The sequence below is a fragment of the Oncorhynchus nerka genome, linkage group LG15 (genome assembly GCF_034236695.1).
Source record: "Oncorhynchus nerka isolate Pitt River linkage group LG15, Oner_Uvic_2.0, whole genome shotgun sequence".
Classification (NCBI taxonomy): domain Eukaryota; kingdom Metazoa; phylum Chordata; class Actinopteri; order Salmoniformes; family Salmonidae; genus Oncorhynchus; species Oncorhynchus nerka.
Window position 1 is genome coordinate 43,221,400 of NC_088410.1, and position 27,169 is coordinate 43,248,568.

The 27,169-nt window shown below is 42.4% G+C and overlaps 2 protein-coding genes across 3 annotated transcripts in view; one reads left to right on the top strand and one right to left on the bottom strand.

The window, feature by feature from the left end:
* The window catches only part of LOC115142739 (voltage-dependent calcium channel subunit alpha-2/delta-2-like), a 33,628-nt gene extending 7,442 nt beyond the window's left edge, over positions 1-26,186 (bottom strand). The window contains exons 1-2 of one of the 2 annotated variants that reach the window (XM_029682413.2): positions 25,886-26,186; positions 14,834-16,937 (exon numbers count right to left, since the gene is read on the bottom strand). The gene's annotated coding sequence lies outside the window, so the exon portion shown is untranslated. The remainder of the gene's footprint in view (positions 1-14,833; positions 16,938-25,885) is intronic. The other variant, XR_010458771.1, reaches the window with a different exon arrangement.
* Positions 15,439-24,025, top strand: LOC115142738 (interferon-induced protein 44-like). Its single transcript, XM_065001626.1, has 9 exons — positions 15,439-15,470; positions 17,816-17,860; positions 20,148-20,215; positions 20,708-20,741; positions 21,213-21,417; positions 22,732-22,881; positions 22,985-23,156; positions 23,315-23,415; positions 23,672-24,025. Exons 3-9 carry the CDS (start codon positions 20,158-20,160, stop codon positions 23,852-23,854), a joined length of 903 nt encoding a protein of 300 aa, XP_064857698.1. The 5' UTR covers positions 15,439-15,470; positions 17,816-17,860; positions 20,148-20,157; the 3' UTR covers positions 23,855-24,025.
* Positions 26,187-27,169: the final 983 nt, after the last annotated feature.

A 27,169-nucleotide genomic window follows, 5' to 3' on the forward strand; every position in this document is an offset into this window, starting at 1 on the left:
TGTGGCGTGGGATGAGCGCATTCTAAGCTTTGCAAATCTGAGTAGATTACTAGTGTTAGGTTCTTATTTTTCAGAGTAAATAACCCACGGACACTAGAGAAACTTTAACCAATTTTAATGGTTCTGTACAGCTGTAATCAGACGGCAAAATATTTCTCTCCATTGGTTATAAACATCCTACTTAAAACACTCCTTCTCTCCAATCCTTTGTTTATGCCCAAGAGAAAGAAGGCAACCAGATACTGACCCTGATTGCTCCCTTAAGGGGAGCTGACCTCACCCCTCGCCTCCTGATCCACAGATATCCATCTGTCTTCCCTGTATCAACACGGTGCTCTGCTCCCGTCCCCCAACACATTCCACAGATATATGTCCTTCTACAGAGAACCCTTAACTTTGTCCTTTGATTCTATGCTTCTTTCTCATTCATTTAATATCTCAATGTTCAAAATATAGAACCCAACACTAGGAAATAGTACTATTGGACTCCAGCGGATGTAAACAGACATGGTGGTAAACCTTTGAATAAGGGGCATGGAATCTGATGAGAAGAAGAAGAGGAAGAATACATGGGACTTATAAAGTGACTTCTAAAGTGCTTATCAAGGACCCAAAACAATGGCAGACTAAAAAGCAGGGAGAAAAATCATGAAACAAAGAGAAGGGGGGTAGAGCTCAAGGAAGGGTAAGAGTGTGATGTGTCAGTGTATGAGTGAACCAGCAGGTGTTGTGTGTGTGGGGGGGTGTTCTTGGTTTTACTATCCTTGTGGGGACCAGAAGTCCTGGAGAAGTGGGGACATTTGGCCGGTCACCACATTAAAAGGCTATTTTAGGCTTAGGGGATAGGTTAGGGATACAATTAGGGTTAGAATTAAGGTTAGGGGTTAGGTTGAGGAGTTAGGGTTAGGTTCAGGGTTAGGGGTTGTTTGTTCCCCACAAGGATTGTAAAACATTTTTTTCTGTGTATGTAAGAGTGTGTATGGGAGAGAGAGTGTGTGTGTGGGGGGGTGGGGGGTATTTCCCCTCAACTTGTTTCAATTACTTTCTAGCATGTCAAGCTAGCTTACAGAATAGCTAGCTAACTAGCAAGCTAACTTTTCCATGGATTGTGCTCCTTCCATAAAAAAAACAGCTAATTTCCTGCAATTCTACATATGTTCCAACGCTTTGGCCCGTAAACAGGGTGGAATAAAAATGATTTTTTTTTTAAATCACAGGTCGGATGTAGGGATGCACAATATACCGGTAAGCATATCTCAATCTGCCGATATTAGCTAGAAATGCCAACATCAGTATCAGCTCTATGTACAGTGGCAAGAAAAAGTATGTGAACCCTTTGGAATGACCTGGATTTCTGTATAAATTGGTCATCAAATTTGAACTGATCTTCATCTAAGTCACAACAATAGACAATAGACTTCCGGCGCCGACAGAGATGGCCGCCTCGCTTCGCGTTCCTAGGAAACTATGCAGTTTTTATTTTTTTTACGTGTTATTTCTTACATTGGTACCCCAGGTCATCTTAGGTTTCATTACATACAGTCGAGAAGAACTACTGAACATAAGAGCAGCGTCAACTCACCATCAGTACGACCAAGAATATGACTTTCGCGAAGCGGATCCTGTGTTCTGCCTTTCACCAAGGACAACGGAATGGATCCCAGCCGGCGACCCCAAAAAACGACTTCGAAAAAGGGGAAAACGAAGCGGTCTTCTGGTCAGACTCCGGAGACGGGCACATCGTGCACCACTCCCTAGCATTCTCCTCGCCAATGTCCAGTCTCTTGACAACAAGGTTGATGAAATCCGAGCAAGGGTAGCATTCCAGAGGGACATCAGAGACTGTAACGTTCTTTGCTTCACGGAAACATGGCTCACTGGAGAGACGCTATCGGAGACGGTGCAGCCAGCTGGTTTCTCCACGCATCGCGCCGACAGAAACAAACATCTTTCTGGTAAGAAGAGGGGCGGGGGCGTATGCTTTATGGTTAACGTGGCGTGGTGTGGCCACAACAACATACAGGAACTCAAGTCCTTCTGTTCACCTGATTTAGAATTCCTCACAATCAAATGTAGACCGCATTATCTACCAAGGGAATTCTCTTTGATTATAATCACAGCCGCATATATTACCCCCCAAGCAGACACATCGATGGCTCTGAACGAACTTTATTTGACTCTTTGCAAACTGGAATCCATATATCCGGAGGCTGCATTCATTGTAGCTGGGGATTTTAACAAGGCTAATCTGAAAACAAGACTCCCTAAATTTTATCAGCATATCGATTGTGCAACCAGGGCTGGAAAAACCTTGGATCATTGCTATTCCAACTTCCGCTACGCATATAAAGCCCTGCCCCGCCCCTCCTTTCGGAAAAGCTGACCACGACTCCATTTTGTTGATCCCTAAAACAAGAAGCTCCCGTGCTGAGGTCTGTTGAACGCTGGTCCGACCAATCTGATTCCACACTCCAGGACTGCTTCTATCACGTGGACTGGGATATGTTCCGTATTGCGTCAGACAACAACATTGACGAATACGCTGATTCTGTGTGCGAGTTCATTAGAACGTGCGTTGAAGATGTCATTCCCATAGCAACGATTAAAACATTCCCAAACCAGAAACCGTGGATTGATGGCAGCATTTGCGTGAAACTGAAAGCGCGAACCACTGCTTTTAATCAGGGCAAGGTGACTGGAAACATGACCGAATACAAACAGTGTAACTATTCCCTCCGCAAGGCAATCAAACAAGCTAAGCGTCAGTATAGAGACAAAGTAGAATCTCAATTCAACGGCTCAGACACAAGAGGTATGTGGCAGGGTCTACAGTCAATCACGGATTACAAAAAGAAAACCAGCACCGTCACGGACCAGGATGTCTTGCTCCCAGGCAGACTAATTAACTTTTTTGCCCGCTTTGAGGACAATACAGTGCCACTGACACTGCCCGCAACTAAAACATGCGGACTCTCCTTCACTGCAGCTGATGTGAGGAAAACATTTAAACAGGAGGCTGAAGAAATTCGGCTTGTCACCAAAAGCACTCACAAACTTTTACAGATGCACAATCGAGAGCATCCTGTCGGGCTGTATCACCGCCTGGTACGGCAACTGCTCCGCCCACAACCGTAAGGCTCTCCAGAGGGTAGTGAGGTCTGCACAACGCATCACCGGGGGCAATTCCTTCCATCTCATGGCTTGGTTTTTGATCTGATATGTGCAGTCAACTGTGAGACCTGCATTTACCACAGGTGGACTCCAATCAAGCTGTAGAAATATCTCAAGTATTATCAATGGAAACAGGATGCACCTGAGCTCAATTTCAAGTCTCATAGCAAAGGGTCTGAATACTTATGTAAATAAGGTATTTTTTTATACAACAATGTATAAAAAACTGTTTTCGCTTTGTCATTATGGGGTATTGTGTGTAGATTGCTGAGGAAAAAATATTTAATTCATTTTAGAAAAAGGATGTAACATAACAAAACATGGAAAATGTCAAGGGGGCTGAATACTTTCCGAAGGCACTGCATATATATATATATATATATATATATATATATATATATATATATATTAATTATGGCAAATAAGAAACCTGTCTGATTCACGCCTGTCTCAGTGGACTAATCCATTGGAGGCCGTGGCAATGGCACACCAGTATCACCAGTAGTACACTTACCATCAATTCTGATCTACAATGTTTGTTTGGTTATGGCAAATTCTGTTAATGCATTTAATACACTGCTCAAAAAAATAAAGGGAACACTTAAACAACACAATGTAACTCCAAGTCAATCACACTTATGTGAAATCAAACTGTCCACTTAGGAAGCAACACTGATTGACAATACATTTCACATGCTGTTGTGCAAATGGAATAGACAACAGGTGGAAATTATAGGCAATTAGCAAGACACCCCCAATAAAGGAGTTCCTATGCTTCCTGGCTGATGTTTTGGTCACTTTTGAATGCTGGCGGTGCTTTCACTCTAGTGGTAGCATGAGACGGAGTCTACAACCCACACAAGTGGCTCAGGTAGTGCAGCTCATCCAGGATGGCCCATCAATGCGAGCTGTGGTAAGAAGGTTTGCTGTGTCTGTCAGCGTAGTGTCCAGAGCATGGAGGCGCTACCAGGAGACAGGCCAGTACATCAGGAGACGTGGAGGAGGCCAACACAGCAGCAGGACCGCTACCTCCGCCTTTGTGCAAGGAGGAGCAGGAGGAGCACTGCCAGAGCCCTGCAAAATTACCTCCAGCAGGCCACAAATGTGTATGTGTCTGCTCAAACAGTCAGAAACAGACTCCATGAGGGTGGTATGAGGGCCCGACGTCCACAGGTGATGGTTGTGCTTACAGCCTAACACCGTGCAGGACGTTTGGCATTTGCCAGAGAACACCAAGAATGGCAAATTCGCCACTGGCGCCCTGTGCTCTTCACAGATGAAAGCAGGTTCACACTGAGCACTTGTGACAGACGTGACAGAGTCTGGAAACGCCGTGGAGAACGTTCTGCTGCCTGCAACATCCTCCAGCATGACCGGTTTGGCGGTGGGTCAGTCATGGTGTGGGGTGGCATTTCTTTGGGGGGGTGCACAGCCCTCCATGTGCTCGCCAGAGGTAGCCTGACTGCCATTAGGTACCGAGATGAGATCCTCAGACCCCTTGTGAGACCATATGCTGGTGCGGTTGGCCCTGGGTTCCTCCTAATGCAAGACGATGCTAGACCTCATGTGGCTGGAGTGTGTCAGCAGTTCCTGCAAGAGGAAGGCATTGATGCTATGGACTGGCCTGCCCGTTCCCCAGACCTGAATCCAATTGAGCACATCTGGGACATCATGTCTCGCTCCATCCACCAACGCCACGTTGCACCACAGACTGTCCAGGAGTTGGCGGATGCTTTAGTCCAGGTCTGGGAGGAGATCCCTCAGGAGACCATCCGCCACCTCATCAGGAGCATGCCCAGGCGTTGTAGAGAGGTCATACAGGTACGTGGAGGCCACACACACACTACGGAGCCTCATTTTGACTTGTTTTAAGGACATTACATCAAAGTTGGATCAGCCTATAGTGTGGTTTTCCACTTTAATTTTGAGTGTGACTCCAAATCCAGACCTCCGTGGGTTGATAAATTTGATTTCTATTGATAATTTGGGTGATTTTGTTGTCAGCACATTCAACTATGTAAAGAAAAAAATATTTAATAAGAATATTTCATTCAGATCTAGGATGTGTTATTTTAGTGTTCCCTTTATTTTTTTGAGCAGTGTATATTATTATAGTCTTTTACTGTTATCATTGTTGTAGCGGACACGTTGTTTGCGGACCACAACAACCTATGCTACAGTACACTTGTGAGGAACTAGTTTGTTTTTTCATTCCATTTATGATTTGGTCACGGTTGACAACTCCACTGTGTCCTCCTCCCAGAGCGCTAAGAACCTTGGCGTGATCCTGGACAACACCCTGTCGTTCTCAACTAACATCAAGGCGGTTGCCCGTTCCTGTAGGTTCATGCTCTACAACATCCGCAGAGTACGACCCTGCCTCACACAGGAAGCGGCGCAGGTCCTAATCCAGGCACTTGTCATCTCCCGTCTGGATTACTGCAACTCGCTGTTGGCTGAGCTCCCTGCCTGTGCCATTAAACCCCTACAACTCATCCAGAACGCCGCAGCCCGTCTGGTGTTCAACCTTCCCAAGTTCTCTCACGTCACCCCGCTCCTCCGCTCTCTCCACTGGCTTCCAGTTGAAGCTCGCATCCGCTACAAGACCATGGTGCTTGCCTACGGAGCTGTGAGGGGAACGGCACCTCAGTACCTCCAGGCTCTGATCAGGCCCTACACCCAAACAAGGGCACTGCGTTCATCCACCTCTGGCCTGCTCGCCTCCCTACCACTGAGGAAGTACAGTTCCCGCTCAGCCCAGTCAAAACTGTTCGCTGCTCTGGCCCCCCATGGTGGAACAAACTCCCTCACGACGCCAGGACAGCGGAGTCAATCACCACCTTCCGGAGACACCTGAAACCCCACCTCTTTAAGGAATACCTAGGATAGGATAAAGTAATCCTTCTCACCCCCCTTAAAAGATTTAGATGCACTATTGTAAAGTGGCTGCTCCACTGGATGTCATAAGGTGAATGCACCAATTTGTAAGTCGCTCTGGATAAGAGCGTCTGCTAAATGACTTAAAAATGATTTGTCAATTTATTCATTGCCTTTTGTTTGTAGTGCTCCTGTCAATGTTGAGTAAAGACGCACATCTAATTATGCATAGAGGTAGGCCTAAGCTATCTGGCCTGCGCGCAAATGTAGGCCAAAAATGTGGCCATTTTGGGATCTGATATTATTTCTGATTGTCTTAACTTAACAGCTCGTGCTGTTAGGTGACCTAAACTGAGACATGCTTAACACCCCGGCCATCCTACAATCTAAGCTTGATGTCCTCAATCTCACACAAATTATCAATGAACCAACCAGGTACAAGCCCAATTCCGTAAACACGGGCACCCTCATAGATATCATCCTAACCAACCTGCCCTCTAAATACACCTCTGCTGTCTTCAACCAGGATCTCAGCGATCACCGCCTCATTGCTTGCGTCCGTCCGTAATGGGTCTGCGGTCAAACAACCACCCCTCATCACTGTCAAAAGCTCCCTAAAACACTTCAGCGGGCAGGCCTGTCTAATGGACCTGGTCCAGGTATCCTGGAAAGATAGTGACCTCATTCCATCAGTAGAGGATGCCTGGTCTTTCTTTAAAAGTGCTTTCTTCACCATCTTAAATAAACATGCCCCATTCAAACAATGTAGAACCAGGAACAGATATAGCCCTTGATTCACTCCAGATCTGACTGCCCTTGACCAGCACAAAAACATATTGTGGCCTACTGCATAAGCATTGAATAGCCCCTGCGATATGCAACTTTTCAGGGAAGTTAGGAACCAATATACACAGGTAGTTAGGAAAGCAAAGGCTGGCTTTTTCAAACAGAAATTTGCATCCTGTAGCACAAACTCCAAAAAGTTTTGGGACACTGTAAAGTCCATGGAGAATAAAGAGCACCTTCTCCCAGCTGTCCACTGCACTGAGGCTAGGAAACACTGTCACCACCGATAAATCCACAATAATTGAGAATTTGGCTACCCCGGTCAACAGCTCTGAACCCCCCACAGCAACTTGCCCAAGCCTTCCCCATTTGTCCTTCACCCAAATCCAGATAGCTGATGCTCTGAAAAAGCTGCAAAATCTGGACCCCCTCTTTCTAAAATGATCCCCCGAAACTCTAGACCCAAACTGCTACAGACCTATATCTATCATACCCTGCATGTCTAAGGTCTTCGAATGCCAAGTTAATGAACAGATCACCCACCATTTCGAATCCCACTGTACCTTCTCTGCTATGCAATCTGGTTTCCGAGCTGGTCATGGGTGCACCTCAGCCACACTCAAGGTCCTAAACGAGATCATAACAGCCATCGATAAAAGACAATACTGTGCAGCCGTATTCATTGACCTGGCCAAGGCTTTGGACTCTGTCAATCACCACATTCTTATCGGCAGACTCAACAGCCTTTGTTTCTCAAATGACTGCCTCGCTTGGTTCACCAACTACTTCTCAGACAGAGTTCAGTATGTCAAATCGGAGGGCCTGTTGTCCGGCCCTCTGACAGACTCTATGGGGGTGCCACAGGGTTCAATTCTCAGGCTGACTCCTTTCTCTGTATACATCAATGATGTCGCTCTTACTGCTGATGATTCTCTGAACCACCTCTACGCAGATGACACCATTCTGTATACTTCTGGCCCTTCTTTGGACATTGTGTTAACTAACCTCCAGATGTGCTTCAATTCCATACATCTCTCCTTCTGTGGCCTCCAACTGCTCTTAAATGCAAGTAAAACTAAATGCATGCTCTTCAACTGATCGCAGCATCACTACTCTGGACGGTTCTGACTTAGAATATTTGGACAACTACAAATAGCTAAGTGTCTGGTTAGACTGTAAACTCTCCTTCCAGGCTCACATTAAGCATCTCCAATCCAAAATTAAATCTATAATCAGCTTCCTATTTCGCAACAAAGCATCCTTCATTCATGCTCAAACATACCCTCGTAAAACTGACTATCCTACCGATCCTTGACTTCGGCGATGTCATTTACAAAATAGCCTCCAACACTCTACTCAGCAAATTGAATGCAGTTTATCACAGTGCCATCTGTTTTTTCACCAAAGCCCCATATACTACCCACCACTGCAACCTGTATGCTCTCGTTGACTGGCCCTCGCTTCATATTCGTCGCCAAACCCACTGGCTCCAGGTCATCTATAAGTCTTTGGTAGGTAAAGCCCCGCCTTATCTCAGCTCACTGGTCACCATAGCAGCACCCACCCGTAGCACGCGCTCCAGCAGGTATATTTCACTGGTCACCCCAAAAGCCAAATGCCCCTTAGGCCTCCTTTCCTTCCAGTTCTCTGCTGCAAATGACTGGAACGAATTGCAAAAATCACTGAAGCTGGAGTCTCATATCTCCCTCACTAACTTTAAGCACCAGCTGTCAGAGCAGCTCACAGATCACTGCACCTGTAGATAGCCCATCTGTAAATAGCCCATCCAACTACCTTATCCCCATACTGTTACACATTCTATTGCTCCTTTGCACCCTAGTATCTCTACTTGCACATTCCTCTTCTGCACATCTATCACTCCAGTGTTTAATTGCTAAATTGTAATTATATCGCCACAATGGCCTATTTATTGCCTTACTTCCCTTATCTTACCTCATTTTCACACACTGTATATAGACTTTTTTTCTATTGTGTTATTGACTGTATGTTTGTTTATTCCATGTGTAACTCTGTGTTGTTGTTTGCGTCCCAATGCTTTGCTTTATCTTGGCCAGGTCGCAGTTGTGAATGAAAACTTGTTCTCAACTAGCCTACCTGGTTAAATAAAGTTGAAATAAAAAACTAAAACAATATAAAACTTACCACCAGAGCAAAGCATCTCAAAGTAAATTTTTCTTCACCTCAAACAACAAGTAAACAAAGTCTGTTTTTAGATCCATTGAGAATGACAATAGTTCCTCAATGTAGCCTATTTGAAAAATCTTTCCAGCTCTCTTTTGATAACCACTCAGCGTGAAAGTGAAAAAATAGTAATGCTCTGATCCGGTGGAAACATCATAAAATAGGCCTACCTGATTACTTATTATCCCTGATGCAAATAGAGGGCCCAGAATATTTTAGCCAATGTTGCAAGTTACTAGTGTGAGCTTCATGCTGGACCCAAAAGTTCATAGTTGATTCAATGTTTCAAGTTCCTTGCAGACAAGCCATGCGAAGCGATTAGTGATTTATATGATATTTGCTTTTAGCAGGATATTTTCTACCTGCAGGCTGCAAGGTTTTTATTTGTTGTCTTTATGTAGGCTATTTTTACATAGTTGTCAATGGCAATAGAAGTTTTAGAATTTTGATTAACCACATGTTAATGATTTTGAGATGTAAAGACTTTATTGTAAATTGATTGAAACTGTTCCACGAAAATGTGCATATGAAAATTATAACTTGCACGCAGATCGGTATAAATGGTAAGAAAATTGGCACTCCAAATGGAAAAGGTTGCCTGGTGTAGCCTATTACCTACCGGCAACTTGAGGATCGTAACAGCAGAATTATTAGTTATGTATTCCATTCAAAAGGCTTCAAATGTGCCTTTGGTTGTATAGTGTTATTTGGGAGTGTTATGGACTTTGGCGTAGGCGTTTCCCCTGTAATTTTAATAGGCCACAATAAGAAAGAATGCATACATTGTTAATGAGTAGCTAGTACACTGGAATCTCTTTTATAACAGTTTTGATTAAAGAACAATGTTCAAAATGTTTTTATGTGCGGCATAATCCCTTATCAGACTCATAACATGGACACCATGAATTCAATTTTGATGCATCGTTATAAAAATGTCTCCATGCCTGTATCATCAGTCACTTTAAGTTAGCATGTTAGCATAGTTTGAACTCTTTGGGAATAATGTCATGGTTAAGGTTGCAATATTCCGGGAACTTTCAATTAATTCCCTGGTTTTCCAGAAATCCCGGTTGGAGGATTCCGGATTTCCTGCTTATTCCCTCTTGATGCCGGGCTACTGCCAACCGGGATTTCAGGAAAACCAGGGAATCTATTGAAAGTTACTTTCATTCCTAGTCATAGTCATACATCACTCACTCTGGCATGGGAATCATGGGATTCACTGCAGATAAACAAAACACATAGCAGTAGTCGATGTTGAGTTTTGTTGCATCCAGGTTTTTATTGCAGAGGCATGATTCAATGTGGGTTGAGGAGGGATTTGGTGCCTAGGTAGATCTGGGTGTCATCAGCATAGCAGTGAAAGTTAAGGTTGAAGTGACAGAGGATCTGACCAAAGGGGGATGTAGATGGTAAAGAGTAAGAGGCCCAGCACAGAGCCTTGGGGCACACCCAGTGTAACTGCAGTGAGTCTGAGATGTGGCCATTGAGGGAGATGTAGAAGGTCCGGTTGGTGAGGTAGGATTGTAGCCAGGAGACTACAGTGCCCTCAACACCCAGACCCTCCAGCCTGCTGAGTAGGATATGATGGATCACAGTGTGAAAGGTGGCACCTAGATCAAGTCAGAATCAGGATGTTGAGGGCACCAGAATCAGCAGCGGTGAGGAGGTCATTGATGACTTGTGTTGTTATGCAGGTGAGTGAGGACCCAAAAGCGGTTTAACAGAAACAGAGTCTTTTAATGTCAAAACACAGGGAAGACATAGATCCTCTACAGATGTATCGATTGACAAAATAGACAACCCGCAAGAGAGGGCGACAAATAAATCATAAAGTCCTCTGATCTTTACAGGAGAGTCCCCTTCTAGCAGCAGAGGAGAATAGCGGGGTTAGCGGCGACAGACTGCTGGTCTCTCCGGGTAGGCGCGGGTTGTAGAGGACAGAGGTACCTGATCACACGTAGCATCTGATGAAGAGGCAGATTACGACAGGACGGGACAAGGGTGAAGCAAACGAGAATCTGACAAAGACAGAAGCAGAAACAGAGAGAGAAATAGAGACCTAATCAGAGGGAAAAAGGGAACAGGTGGGAGAGGGTAAACAAGGTAGTTAGAGGAGATGAGGAACAGCTGGGGGAAGGAAAGGAAGAGAAGGTAACCTAATACGACCAGCAGGGGGAAACGGAGTGAAGAGAAAGAACAGGAACAAGACATAACATGACAATACATGACATGTGTATAATGTGTATAATGATGGTTGGGTGAACATTTACTGTTGATATAATCAATACATCAATAGGGGATGTGCTTAGTATCATGACCCCCTGCTGAATGTTTTATACATTACAAATGCAGACAGTCTACTGGTAGGGTGTGTTACAGTCAAATCAAATCCAAATCAAATCAAATTGTATTTGTCACATACATATGGTTAGCAGATGTTAATGCAAGTGTAGTGAAATGCTTGTGCTTCTAGTTCCATCAATGCAGTAATAACCAACGAGTAATCTAACCTAACAATTTCACAACAACTACCTTATACACACAAGTGTAAAGGGATGAAGAATATGCACATAAAGATATATGAATGAGTGATGGTACAGAACGGCATAGGCAAGATGCAGTAAATGGTATCGAGTAAAGTATATACATATGAGATGAGAAATGTAGGTTATGTAAACATATAAAAGTGGCATTGTTTAAAGTGGCTAGTGATACATGTATTACATAACGATGGCAAGATGCAGTAGATGGTATAGAGTACAGTATATACATGTGAGATGAGTAATGTAGGGTATGTAAACATTATATTGTGGCAAAGTGGCATTGTTTAAAGTGACTAGTCATACATTTTTTACATTATTAAAGTGGCTAGAGTTGAGTCAGTATGTTGGCAGCAGCCACTCAATGTTAATGGTGGCTGTTTCACAGTCTGATGGCCTTGAGATAGAAGCTGTTTTTCAGTCTCTCTGTCCCTGCTTTGATGCACCTGTACTGACCTCACCTTCTGGATGATGGCGGGGTGAACAGGCAGTGGCTCAGGTGGTTATTGTCCTTGATGATCTTTATGGTCTTCCTGTGACATCGAGTGGTGTAGGTGTCCTGGAGGGCAGGTAGTTTGCCCCCGGTGATGTGTTGTGCAGACCTCACTACCCTCTGGAGAGCCTTACGGTTGCGGGCAGAGGATGCTCTTGATTGTGCATCTGTTAAAGTTTGAGTGCTTTTGGTGACAAGACAAATTTATTCAGCCTCCTGAGGTTGAAGAGGCTCTGCTGCGCCTTCTTCACCACGCTGTCTGTGTGGGTGGACCAATTCAGTTTGTCCGTGATGTGTACGCCGGAACTTACGCCGGAACTTAAAACTTACTTCCCTCTCCACTACTGTCCCGTCGATGTGGATAGGAGGGTGCTCCCTCTGCTGTTTCCTGAAGTCCACGAACATCTCCTTTGTTTTGTTGACGTTGAGTGTGAGGTTATTTTGCTGACACCACACTCCGAGGGCCCTCACCACCTCCCTGTAGGCCGTCTCGTTGTTGTTGGTAATCAAGCCTACCACTGTAGTGTCGTCTGCAAACTTGATGATTGAGTTGGAGGCGTGCATGGCCACGCAATCGTGGGTGAACAGGGAGTACAGGAGAGGGCTCATAATGCACCCTTGTGGGGCCCCAGTGTTGAGGATCAGCGGGGTGGAGATGTTGTTACCTACCCTCACCACCTGGGGCGGCCCGTCAGGAAGTCCAGTACCCAGTTGCACAGGGTGGGGCCGAGACCCAGGGTGGAATGACGAGTTTGGAGGGTACTATGGTGTTAAATGCTGAGCTGTAGTCGATGAACAGCATTCTCACATAGGTATTCCTCTTGTCCAGATGGGTTAGGGCAGTGTGCAGTATGGTTGCGATTGCGTTGTCTGTGGACCTATTGGGGTGGTAAGCAAATTGGAGTGGGTCTAGGGTGTCAGGTAGGGTGGAGGTGATATGGTCCTTGACTAGTCTCTCAAAGCACTTCATGATGACGGAAGTGAGTGCTACGGGGCGGTAGTCGTTTAGCTCAGTTACCTTAGCTTTCTTGGGAACATGATCAAAGGTGGGCCTCTTGAAGCATGTGGGAACAGCAGACTGGGATAAGGATTGATTGAATATGTCTGTAAACACACCTGCACATGCTCTGAGGCTGCGACTGGGGATGCCGTCTGGGCCTGCAGCCTTGCGAAGGTCAACACGTTTAAATGTTTTGCTCACGTCAGCTTCAGTGAAGGAGAGTTCGCAGGGTTTGGTAGCGGGCAGTGTCAGTGGCACTGTATTGTCCTCAAAGCGAGCAAAGAAGTTGTTTAGTCTGTCTGGGAGCAAGACATCCTGGTTCGCGAGGAGCTGGTTTTCTTTTTGTAGTCCATGATTGACTGTAGACCCTGCCACCTACCTCTTGTGTCTGAGCCATTGAATTGCGACTCTACTTTGTCTCTATACTGTCGCTTAGCTTGTTTGATGGCCTTGCGGAGGGAATAGCTACACTGTTTGTATTCGGTTATGTTTCCGGTCACCTTGCCCTGGTTAAAAACAGTGGTTTGCGCTTTAAGTTTCGCACAAATTCTGCCATCAATCCATGGTTTCTGGTTTGGGAATGTTTTAATAGTTGCTGTGGGTACGACATCGCCGATGCACTTGCAAATAAACTCGCTCACCGAATCAGCGTATTCGTCAATGTTGTTTGACGCAATGCGGAACATATCCCAATCCACGTGATCGAAGCTATCTGAAGCGGGTAATCAGATTGGTCGGACCAGCGTTGAACAGACCTGAGCGCAGGAGCATCCTGTTTTAGTTTATCTATAGGCTGGAAGCAACAAAATGGAGTCGTGGTCAGCATTTCCGAAAGGAGGGCGAGGGAGGGCCTTATATGCGTCACAGAGTGTTCGAATAAAAATAATCCAGGGTTTTACCAGCCCTAGTAGCACAATCGATATGCTGATAGAATTTAGGAAGTCTTGTTTTAAGATTAGCCCTGTTAAAATCCCCAGCTACAATGAATGCAGCCTCAGGATATGTGGTTTCCAGTTTACATAGAGTCAAATAAAATGTATTCAGGGCCATCAATGTGTTTGCTTGGGGGGGAATATATACAGCTGTGATTATAATCAAAGAAAATTATCTTGGTAGATAATGCGGTCGACATTTGATTGTGAGGAATTCTAAGTCCGGTGAACAGAAGGACTTGAGTTCCTGTATGTTGTTATGATCACACCACGTCTCGTTAATCATAAGGAATACCCCTCGCCCCTCTTCTTACCAGAAAGATGTTTGTTTCTGTCGGCGCAATGCGGGAAGAAACCAGCTAGCTGTACCGACTCAGATAGCGTGTCTTGAGTGAGCCATGTTTCCGTGAAGCAAAGAACGTTACAGTCTCTGATGTCTCTCTGGAATGCTACCCTTGCTTGGATTTCATCAACCTTGTTGTCAAGAGACTTGACATTGGCGAGTAGTATGCTCGGGAGCGGTGCGCGATGTGCCCGTCTCCGGAACCTGACCAGAAGACCGCTTCGTCTGCCCCTTTTACGGTGTCGTTGTTTTGGTTCGCCGGCTGGGATCCGATCCATTGTCCTGGGTGGTGGGATCCGCTTCGGGAAAGTCGTATTCCTGGTCGTAATGATGGTGAGTTGACGTCTTATATCCAGTAGTTCCTCCCGATTGTATGTAATAAAACCTAAGATTACCTTGTGCACCAATGTAAGAAATAACACGTAAAAAAAACTAAATACTGCATAGATTCCTAGGAACGCGAAGCGAGGCGGCCAGTAGTCTTACCTTGATGTTGTCGTGCCAGGGATGGTCTCACTGGACACGTTCTGCTTCACTGGCCAGCCTCTGCAGGTTCAGGTTAGAGAACAGAGAAAACAAAGGTCCTGCCCTTTATTTTGAATAGTCCTAGTTGAATGGGTGGGATATTTAAACAAAAAATGATATTCACATTATTTATAACAGGGCCTGCCATGTCAAATAGTGTCCACTGCCAAATGGTTTCCACCCCTGAGTCACAACGGGTTTCAATTAGCTGTTAGCGTTTGTTGCTAGTGCCGTTGCTAGAACCTGTGAAATCCTGACCGGCCTATGTAATGAACCAAAGCGTCTGTCACTATGCTGGTTGCTATGCTGGTTGCTAGCTCTATTCTACCTCATAGTGCTCGCGGAGGACGGAGGACATGGGTGGTTCTGGTTCCATTTCACCTCATAAAAGTGAAAGAGTTATATTGAAAGTAAAACTATGGTCCCTCTATTACTATAATGGCCCCATTTACAAGAAATAGCTAGAGAAATAGGAGAGCTAGACAGTCCTCCTCACCTGAATTTCACTTTCAATTGTGCAAGTATAAATAGGTGCTGGTGAAATCCTTTTTTTCAGAACAACAGAGTCTCAGTCTCAGGAGGAACTAGTACCAACAAGGTAGGTCTATTCACATTTTTTTATACATTTTTATATTATCTTTTAGAAACCATTTATTCTGATGATAGGAAAAATTGGTAGAGGACCTGATCGATATACAGTACAATATTTGCATTGCAAAAGGAAAAATCATATATAAAAAGCAATATAAATCATTGCTATACTGCAATGTTTGTAGAAGCTGTCCTTTGTGCACAAAGGAAATCTGTAACCTTGTCTTTTATTGTTCCTATACATCTTCTACATTATGGGGCAGTTTCCTATACATATATTAAACTATACAAAAATAAATGTTTCCTGAAACACAAATTGAATTGTAACTTCCACCTGTCTTTGCTTTCACAAACACCTGAAAAGCTGGTTTGGGAGGCATTTTGTGTTCCTAAATATACTGAACAAAAATATAAACGCAACATGTAAAGTATTGGTCCCATGTTTCATGAGCTGAAATAAAAGATCACAGAAATGTTCCATACGCACAAAAAGCTTATTTCTCTCAAATTTTGTGCACAAATTTGTTTACATTCCTGTTAGTGAGCAATTCTCCTTTGCCAAGATGATCCATCCACCTGACAGGTGTGGCATATCAAAAAGCTGAATAAACAGCATGATCATTACACAGGTGCACCTTGTGCTGGGGGGTAACAAAATGCCACTCTAAAATGTGAAGTTTGTCACACAACACAATGCCATAAGTTGAGGGAGCGTGCAAATGGCATGCTGACTGCAGGAATGTCCACCAGAGCTGTCGCCAGAGGATTGAATGTTAATTTCTCTACCATAGTCACCTCCAACATCGTTTTAGAGAATTTGGCAGTGCGTCCAACTGGCTGTTAGTGTTTTTTTGTGAAATAAATAGAAGTCAAATTGCTGACTTACATCAAGTGCTTTGCATTTCTTGGCCAGTAGCTTCTCGATGTCTGAAGCTACCTTCTCCACCATCTCATAAGGAGAATTCTTTACCAGGCTGAACTGCCTTCTTTTCTCATTGTAGATCTTCAAAAAGAGTTTAAAAAATGGACATCAATTTGAGTGCAGTTAAAGGACAGTTCCACATATGTTGTACATGTACTGATTGTATTACTGCATTTAACATCATTTGCAACAGTTTCCGATCTTTGTGGACACCTACTTGTTGAACATTAAATTCCAAAATCATGGGCATTAATATGGCGTACCGCTTTGCTGCTATTAACAGCCTCCACTCTTCTGGGAAGGTTTTCCATTAGATGTTGGAACATTGCTGCGGGGACTTGCTTAGTGAGGCCGGGCACTGATGTTGGGCGATTAGGCCTGGCTCGCAGTTGGCGTTCCAATTCATCCCAATGGTGTTCGATGGGGTTGAAAAAAAAACAAAATATTGCATTGATTCCTAGGAACGCGAAGTGAGGCGGCCAGTAGTGTTACCTTGATGTTGTCGTGCCAGGGATGGTCTCACTGGACACGTTCTGCTTCACTGGCCAGCCTCTGCAGGTTCACGTTAGAGAACAGAGAAAACAAAGGTCCTGCCCTTTATTTTGAATAGTCCTAGTTGAATGGGTGGGATATTTAAACAAAAAATGATATTCACATTATTTATAACAGGGCTTGCCTTGTCAAATAATGTCCACTGCCAAATGGTTTCCACCCCTGGGTCACAACGGGATTCAATAAGCTGTTAGCGTCTGTTGCTAGTGCCGTTGCTAGAACCTGTCAAATCCTGACCGGCCTACGTAATGAACCAAAGCGTCTGTCGCTATGCTGGTTGCTATTCTGGTTGCTATGCTGGTTGCTATTCTGGTTGCTATGCTGGTTGCTAGCTCTATTCTACATCATAGTGCTCGCGGAGGATGGAGGACATGGGTGGTTCTGGTTCCATTTCACCTCATAAGCGAATTTCTAAAGTAGCCTGGATGAACTCTATAGGTACTGGGAGTTTCAGGACAAATTAACCACACAAGTATGATGAGAAACATAATCATATTATGACAGCAGTTTGCATAATATAATACTGCAAATATTTGTTAATAGTTCACTGACCTTCTCTCACTTGTAATGTCATTGATAAAAGATAAACAATTGTGTTCATAAATGGTCTGACTTCATAGAAATGTAATTGGTTTAGAAGACTATAAGAGCTGGGCGTTTGTCTTTCTGTCTAAATCACATAACCACCCGATGCTCTTATTTGTAAAATAAAAGTGAAAGAGTTATATTGAAAGTAAAACTATGGTCCCTCTATTACTATAATGGCCCCATTTACAAGAAATTGCTAGAGAAATAGGAGAGCTAGACAGTCCTCCTCACCTGAATTTCACTTTCTCTTGTGCAAGTATAAATAGGTGCTGGTGAAATCCTTTTTTCAGAACAACATCAGAGTCTCAGCCTCAGGAGGAACTAGTACCAACAAGGTAAGTCTATTCACATTTTTTTAATACATTTTTAAATTATCTTTTATAAACCATTTATTCTGATGATAGGAAAAATTGGTAGAGGACCTGATCGATATACAGTACAATATTTGAATTGCAAAAGGAAAAATCAAATATAAAAAGCAATATAAATCATTGCTATACTGCAATGTTTGTAGTAGCTGTCTATAATTTGTGCACAAAGGACATCTGTAACCTTGTCTTCTATTGTTCCTATACATCTTCTACATTATGGGGCAGTTTCCTAGACATATATTAAACTATACAATAATTATACAAAAATAAATGTTTACTGAAACACAAATTGAATTGTAACTTCCACCTGTCTTTGCTTTCACAAACACCTGAAAAGCTGGTTTGGGAGGCATTTGGTGTTCCTAAATATACTGAACAAAAATATAAACGCAATATGTAAAGTATTGGTCCCATGTTTCATGAGCTGAAATAAAAGATCACAGAAAAGTTCCATACGCACAAAAAGCTTATTTCTCTCAAATTTTGTGCACAAATTTGTTTACATTCCTGTTAGTGAGCATTTCTCCTTTGCCAAGATGATCCATCCACCTGACAGGTGTGGCATATCAAAAAGCTGATTAAACGGCATGATCATTACACAGGTGCACCTTGTGCTGGGGGCAACAAAATGCCACTCTAAAATGTGAAGTTTGTCACACAACACAATGCCATACGTTTTGTGGGAGCTTGCAAATGGCATGCTGACTACAGGAATGTCCACCAGAGCTGTCGCCAGAGGATTGAATGTTAATTTCTCTACCATAAGTCACCTCCAACATCGTTTTAGAGAATTTGGCAGCGCGTCCAACTGGCTGTTAGTGTTTTTTTGTGAAATAAATAGAAGTCAAATTGCTGACTTACATCAAGTGCTTTGCGTTTCTTGGCCAGTAGCTTCTCGGTGTCTGAAGCTACCTTCTCCACCATCTCATAAGGAGAATTCTTTACTAGGCTGAACTGTCCTCTTTTCTCATTGTAAAAAAAGAGTTTGTAAAAAAAAGAGTTTGAGTGCAGTTAAAGGACAGTTCCACATATGTTGTACATGTACTGATTGTATTAATGCATTTAGCATCATTTGCAACAGTTTCCGATCTTTGTGGACACCTACTCGTCAAACATTTAATTCCAAAATCATGGGCATTAATATGCTTTGGATTAAACTTCTTTAGGAAAACAGCCCTAATGTTGGAAACAATCATCATTTATGTTGCTATTTATTTTTCAAGCTATAGCACACAATATCTTACATACAGCAGGTATTTAAAGGACCAAAGAGTTTGGTCTGCTTCGTATTTTCATTTTTGCCGTGGAAAAAATATTGTAATACTGGTATCCACCCAGCCCTAATAGCTGCAGTGCAGACATGACATACTATTCAACCCAAAAGTATTTTTATGTTCCAGGGTTGAGTTAAAAGGTCCAATGCAGCTGTTTGTATCTCACAGTCAAATCATTTCTGGCTAACAATTAAGTACCTTTCTATGATTGTTTTCAATTAAAATGTCTCAAGCTAAAATGTTGATAGGACTGTCTGGGAGTGGTCTGAGTGGGGAGGTGAAACTATCTGTTATTGGCAGAGAGGTTTGGAATGCTCTTTGTTATTGGCCTACTAACTAATTTAAAACGTCCCCCGCCTGAGGATGTCACTAGGGCAGGCCAATACTTCATCCGACCAAAACAGGCTGAAATTTCAATTGGCCTTCCACTAAAAGGACATTATCATAATTTTCACAATTTCACCGTATTATTCCAACCTCATAGTGTGGATATATATATATATATAACACAGCACACTAAAGTTGTCTGCACTGAGCCTCTAATTCCACTAATTAAATCTCTGTAAATTCTATTTAATTCAATTCAAATTCCAGGTCAGTCTTTAAATTCAGAAATAATTCAATTCCTCTCCATTCCAATGTTAGGTAAATTACAAGAGTTCAATTCCCAATTCTGTATTAGGTCACAACAATTCATGTGACTAATCATGTGACTAATCCAACAGCCTACCTATACTGGAACTATAAAAATACAAGTTGAAAGTATTTCAAACAAATCCTGCAGTCAATGTTTAATACATTCCATTAACTGGGAAATGTAAAAATACTGAATTCCAATTTAATTCAATTCTACTGATGAATTGGAATTGTACAACATTTCAAGTCCAAACAGTCTAATTCCAATTCAATAACTTGAAAGATTGTTGAAATTCTAATGAATTTGGAATTGACCCCAACCCTGTTACATTCCCTCTTAGAAAAGCAAACATGGGTGGAGGAGAATCAACACCAGCACCGACACCATCACCACCCCCACCAAAGAAGGGTAAGAGAGATATGACATATCTGTAAAATACAGTCAACACCTGTGTGAGTGCAAATTCTGTTCAAGCACAGTGCATCAGTCCCAATTCTTTTTACTTGTTCTGGGAACCTGCAGACACCATTTTAGCGCATGCATTGACCACAGCCACAAGGCTTTACTTATATAGTACATGCCCTGTAGGGGTGGCAGGTAGTTTAGTGGTTAGAGTGTTGGGCCAGTAACTGAAAGGTTGCTGGATCGAATCCTCGAGCTGACAAGGTAAAAAACTGTCATTCTGCCCCTGAGCAAGGGAGTTGACGGCCTACTGGGGAGCAGTGGGTTATTGTAAATAAGAACTTGTTCTTAACTGACTTGCTTAGTTAATTAATGAGTAAGTTTATATCTATGTGTCATTGTAATCAACATTTGAAAGTAAGAGATGGTGGGTACTGGAATGTGGAAAACAATAGTTTAGTGATTTTAATCTAGATGTGTTCTATGTGTGTCACACAGAATTTGACAAAGAATGGAGGGAAACACGTTGGAGGTAAGTACTGTACCGATTGACCAAATATGGAGGATGAAAGAAAGTAAAACTAACGTTTATTTACATTTTATTTAACTAGTCAAGTCAGTTAAGAACAAATTCTTATTTACAATTGCGGCCTACAATTGCGACTCCCAATCACAGCCGGTTGTGATACAGCCTGGAATCAAACCAGGGTCTGTAGTGATGCCTCGTGCACTAAGATGCAGTGCCTTAGACCACTGCACTATCAAGGGTTGTGTTGTGTGAATAGTGTGCTATGCTAAATTGCAGATATCAGTTTCCCACCATCTCAAATCAATTAAGTCCTGGCGTTACCTTGATGCAATTTCGCTGTATATAATTATAAGGAGTCTATGGCAACTGTTTTGCATTGAATCTGTGCCACAAATGGGAAAAGGTTAGCATTTGGAAACAATGGCCAGGTAAACAAAACAAGAAGTAACAGGTACTCTTCATTGTCTCTGACAGTAAAGGAGAGAGAGACCACATGGTGGATGAACTGAGGAGCTTTAAACTGAGTGATCCTGATGTGGGTCAGCTCAGATGCCTGCTATATGGACCAGTCGGTGCAGGAAAGTCCAGCTTCATCAACTCAGTCAACAATGTCTTCCAAAATCGGACAACAGGTGGTGCCCTGGTAGCTGCTGCCTCTGGCTTAAGCTTCACCTTGACAGTAAGCTGCAGTGCCTAATATATTTAACACAGACACAATGCAGGCATGGAATATGGCTACCTATATATCCTGGTACACTAAGACACAGTATTTCATGAGCTACAAACAGGCAGAGACATGAAGAGGGACTTACAGGAACAAAGAGAGGTTGTCTGCGCTGTTTTAAATGCAAAACGTAGTCAATCACAGGGGCATAGGTTTACAAAATTAGGACCATGGAAAGTATAAATACACTCACAGTTGGAAACTTCAAATAAAAAATGGAGACAAATGTATATCATTTACACATTTTTATATGAAAAGGTGTATAAAGGAAATGGACAAGGCAAATGAAAGCACACAAATCTGGCTATAAAGAAAACATAAATGAGTTGATAACATAATCAAGCCTAGATAAATGCAAAGGATGTAACTACACAGTAGAATACAAAGTAGACATGTACACAGTAGAAATTGTATATTTAAGCAATAAGGCCGAAGGAGGTATGGTATATGATCAATATACCATGGCTAAGGGCTGTTCTTATGACACATCGCGGAGTGCCTGGACACAGCACTTATCCGTGGTATAAGGGCCATATATCACAAACCCCCGAGGTGCCTTAATGCTATTATAAACTGGTTAGCAACATAATTAGAACAGTAAAAATAAATGTTTTGTCATAACCGTGGTATACGGTCTGATATACCACAGCTGTCAGCCAATCAGTATTCAGGGCTCGAACCACCCAGTTTATAATATGTATTCTACTGTATAGTTATATCCTTTGAGTTAAAAACCGAAACGTTGGTCTTGCATTTTTACTTTATGCACCTTTTTGCACATTTCGGGGCATTGTGCCCTAAATCAATTTTATATAAAGGGTCTGAGCAAAGGGTCTGAATACTTACAGTACCAGTCAAAAGTTTGGACACACCTACTCGTTCAAGGGTTTTTCTTTATTTTTACTATTTTCTACATTGTAGAATAATGGTGAAGTCATCAAAATGATGAAATAACACATATGGAATCATGTAGTAATCAAAAAGTGTTAAACAAATCAAAATATATTTTATTTTTGAGATTCTTCAAAGTAGCCACCCTTTGCCTTGATGTCAGCTTTGCACACTCTTGGCATTGAGGTAAGTGAGGTAATATGTATATGTACTGTAGGTAGAGTTTGGTTGAAAGATCAGGTGTTCCTAATGTTTTGGACACTCAGTGTATATATTTGATGATTCTGAGCCTCAGTTTGGGATGCTTTTCATGTTTCTGAGTGTGAGGGTATTTATCCTTTCCATACAAATGTTATTAAATAAAACATTTATTTTCAGTATGACACACACTACATTCAAGGCCGTTCAGGTGAAAAACGTCTTCCCTTTGCATTCAATGATGTCATGGGTCTGGAAACACAAAAAAACGGGCTGCACCCTGATGACATCATCAATGCTCTGAAGGGCCATCTACCAGAGGGCTATGAGGTAATGTAAAAGTCAAACACACACACAAACACACACACACACACACACACACACACACACACACACACATACACACTAACAAATCTTATATTTTCTTGGTCAGTTCAATCCTTTCCACCCATTATCGGACCAAAAAAAGGAATTCATTCAGAATCCCAGCTTAAGTGACAAAACTCACTGCCTGGTGAGTATTGTGTCAGCGGACAAAATCTCTCGCATGTCAGAGGATGTCATAGCCAAGATGAAGAACATCAGGGCAGAAGCCAGCAGACTAAGTAAGTAAGCTCTTTAAACTCTGTTTCTCAATAGAAACTACAACTATGGCTGGCTATCAGTTGTCACCTTTCAGCTGTAGCTCTTGACTTTTCACTATTACATGATAGTGTTACTTATGCTAGTCCTTCTATTCATTAAATATTCATTTCTATTGCAGAAATTCCTCAAGTTGTTGTCATGACCATGCCAGACAAGGCTTGTGAGCTGGTGAACAAGGATGTGAAGAGAATCTTCTACAGCAAGGCGATCAAAGAGAAGGTAAATCACATGACCTCAGACCTGAACAAATGTCACATTGCCTGGACAAGTGTTTAACATGTCAGCTAACCATATAACATGATGAGGCAATCTGATGCTCAACTGCACAGTTGATGACGTGGCACGCAACCATCGGTTGACGCAATGCAATGTCTGCAATGTAGTCAGCCGTTAAATCTTGGTTGTGCTGACATGATTCAATGATCATCACTCAAGCAAAACTGATCCAGCCCTTTTTCTCTCCAACGTTTTTCAGATGCAGATCTGCAGTAATGAGCTAGGCCTTCCCATGAACTGCATCCTGCCGGTGAAGAACTACCACGAGGAGGGGATGCTGGATAACAACATGGATATCCTGATACTGAACGCCATGACTCAGATTATGAACTTCGCCAATGACTACCTCTGGAACCTCCAACAACATGCAATTCAAAAATAGAATGAGTATTAACAGTGAGCCCTGCAGTTTAAGATTGTAATAAATTGGCCTAAATATGTTTTCTGGGGCTCTGTGAGAAATGTATTTTGAGTGAGTATGCATTTTAGTGTGTCAAGAAAATCTTTAAAATAAACTAAGCACTGCTGTGCATATATGCTACTTTAACATCAACACCCAACAGTGTACACTTGTGTTATATAAACTAGCATCCTTCACTGAATTCTTTAGATGACAAACTGATTTTAAGCTATACTTTGTTTTACTGATATTGCTGTAACATTAATTTCATGTTACATTATTGTTGTATCATTTTTGTGTGTACCTTTTCTGCTTAAATTGACTTAATTTCCAGGTAAATTTTAAGTTAAATAAATAATTTAAAAAATATTTACTATTGATGACATCGACATCTTTCTCTCTATAACCGGGTTTCCATCCAACCATTTCATGGGGATGAATTACCTGACGCATAAAGAAACTCATGATAGGCCTGATGGAAACGGCGGCAAATTTGTCTGTAAAAATTTCCCAATGTCGACAAAACAAAATACACTACACAAGGGTGGATAATTTTGGTGGTCTGTGAAATAAATTATGCCACAATTGTAGTGGAAACGCATTAAAGTGCAAATATTGCTATAATAACAGTCATATCGAAGTAAACTTGGAGTCACGCGATGGTTTGTTATGTTTACAGCCAGCACAACATGGAAAAGCATGCAGAGTTTATAGGCAGATTAAATACCGTCAATTATGGTGAATTTATGCTAGTTAACCTGTTGAGTGTTAATGTGAAGTGGATGGTTGTATTAAACATATCTTCATGAGAGGACCATGAACAGTACCTAGTAATGCCTTATACTGTTAGAAAGCGGTTTTGTTGCTTTTTGGGGGTATTTATTATTTGTATTAACTTTTTGCACTAGCACGCACTGCTATAGTAAATAGTATGAACAAAAAATATATATATTCTAATTTCATTCGCTATGAACAACCAATTCATGAAAAATGACAATTGATATGCTGAGATTTCAGCTGCCTAATTTACTGTAATAATTTTGTATAAAACTAGTGGTTTGAAAATCTGACAAATTTCCTGGTGCACTGCTCTCATTCATTGATGTCTCTATCTCCCTGTGAAGAACACAAAGTGGTTTTGTATCACATCTTCAAATTGTGTTTTTAAAATTAAATTTGATATAGAATGATGAGACTTCCTATGGCTGCAGTAGACTCTCAGCTTTGCAGCGCTATGCAGTTTGTGTCTGTGATGCACCGTCCACCACAAATTGACGGACAGTCCGGTCAGCGATGACCCTTTTCCTAACCTTAACCTAATTTTCCTAACCTACAATGTTAATTCTCTTAACCTGCTGCGTAAATCGTATCCTTATCGAAGTGACGCGTTTTTAGGGAATCTCGATTCAAAAAGCCCCACCGGTGACGTCTCTGGTAATTCCTTTGTCTCGGTCTTTCTGGCAGATGGACGCCTACTTGGCGTATCGCTGCCACCGCTGGTTTGAGTGCACACTACACTCTCAACCCAAAGTAAAAAATTGTGACTAAAACTAACCAGTAACCTTACTTAAAAGTAACAAGCGTCCTGTCCCATCAGAACATGCAAGAGTATTGTAGCGAATACATATTTAATTGCAATTTAAATCATGTTTGAATTTGATTTGACATTGCACTTTTAATTGGTTCAATATTCTTTAAGAGAAATATGCTGTCAGGGTTGCCAACTTTCTCTCGACCAAATAAGGGACAAAAGGTGGCGTTCCAGTGCACGGTGCCACAGCAGTGTGGGTATGGTGTTGTGTGAATGAATGAGTATACAGTGTATATTCTTATTCAATTGGAAAGGCAAAACATTTATATATTCCATTTAGTCTATAGCTTTACTAAAACTGTATCATCATGTAAACCTATGTGAATAAACCTCTAAATAAATTATCAAAGAAATCAAAATTTTGACCTTTCCAGCAAAAAATATATATACATTTCAAATGCAAGAGGAAGAGAGTCACTCACCAAGTCTACTTTTCCCATGTATATGTTTTGCTGCTCTTGACTGTTTCAAGCAGTCCTTTGTCCTTTTGCATTGCCAGAGAGAAGTCCTTACAGTCACAGTTCACAGATATTTGAAGTTCATTTTTTAATTTAAAAAAAAAATGGACCCCCTTTTTCTCCCCAATTTCATCGTATCCAATTGTTAGTTGCTACTATCTTGTCTCATCGCTACAACTCCCGCTCGGGAGAGACGAAGGTTGAGAATCATGCGTCCTCTGATACACAACCCAACGAAACTGCACTGCGCGCGTCCAACCTGGAAGCCAGCATCACCAATGTGTCAGAGGAAACACTGTGCACCTGGCAACCGTGGTTAGCACGCACTGCACCCAGCCTACCACAGGAGTTGCTGGTGCGCGATGAGACAAGGATATCCCTACTGGTCAAGCCCTCCCTAACCCGGACGACGCTAGGCCAATTGTGTCGCCCCATGGACCTCCCGGTCGCGGCCGGTTGCGACAGAGCCTGGGCGTGAACCCAGAGTCTCTGGTGGTACAGCTTAACCACTGCGCCACCCAGGAGGCCGCTGAAGTTCATTTTTGATCAGCTCTGTGCTGCATCTGTTTCTTGAGTCTGACCATTTAATGGTCATCAGAGAGAAAATCCTCTCTACAAAGGCATTTGAGCCTGAGGACAAATGAGACAATCCTGAACATGTTGATCAAGTTGGCTTTCCCGAGGTTTTGGAAAACTGCCACCCACTGCTCACTGGTGGATTTTGTGGTATCCTGTCTGTCTTTCTGTATTTCCTCCCAGCAATCACAAACCTCTTCATAGAGTTGGTCCATACTGACTGTCTCTGTCATTTTGAGGGCAACCATCACCTGCTCCAGGTCAGTGAAGGAGAGCTCCTCATAGAGGTCGATCTGTTTCAGTTTCAACATTACATTTTCTGGTGAGAAATCAAACCACTTGTCAATGTATGTAATCACAGTGTCATAGAACTTCAAATTCCTGTTGCTGTGTGGATCTTTGTGCTGACAATTGTTTGTCCATCAGCTGCTTGATCTGGTATCAAAAAAAGCTGTTCCGTCTTCAGTTTTTTCTTCATACTCAAAAATACTTTTCAGTGCCACAGGACAGGTCTCCCCAAGGGTCCTGAAGTATGAAGTAAGAGCTGGCCAGCTTTGTGTGGCCGATGTGAAATGGCTAGCTAGTTAGCAGTGGTGTGCGCACTAATAGTGTTTCACTCGGTGACGACACTCGCTCTGAGACCTAGAAGTAGTTGTTCCCTTTGCTCTGCAA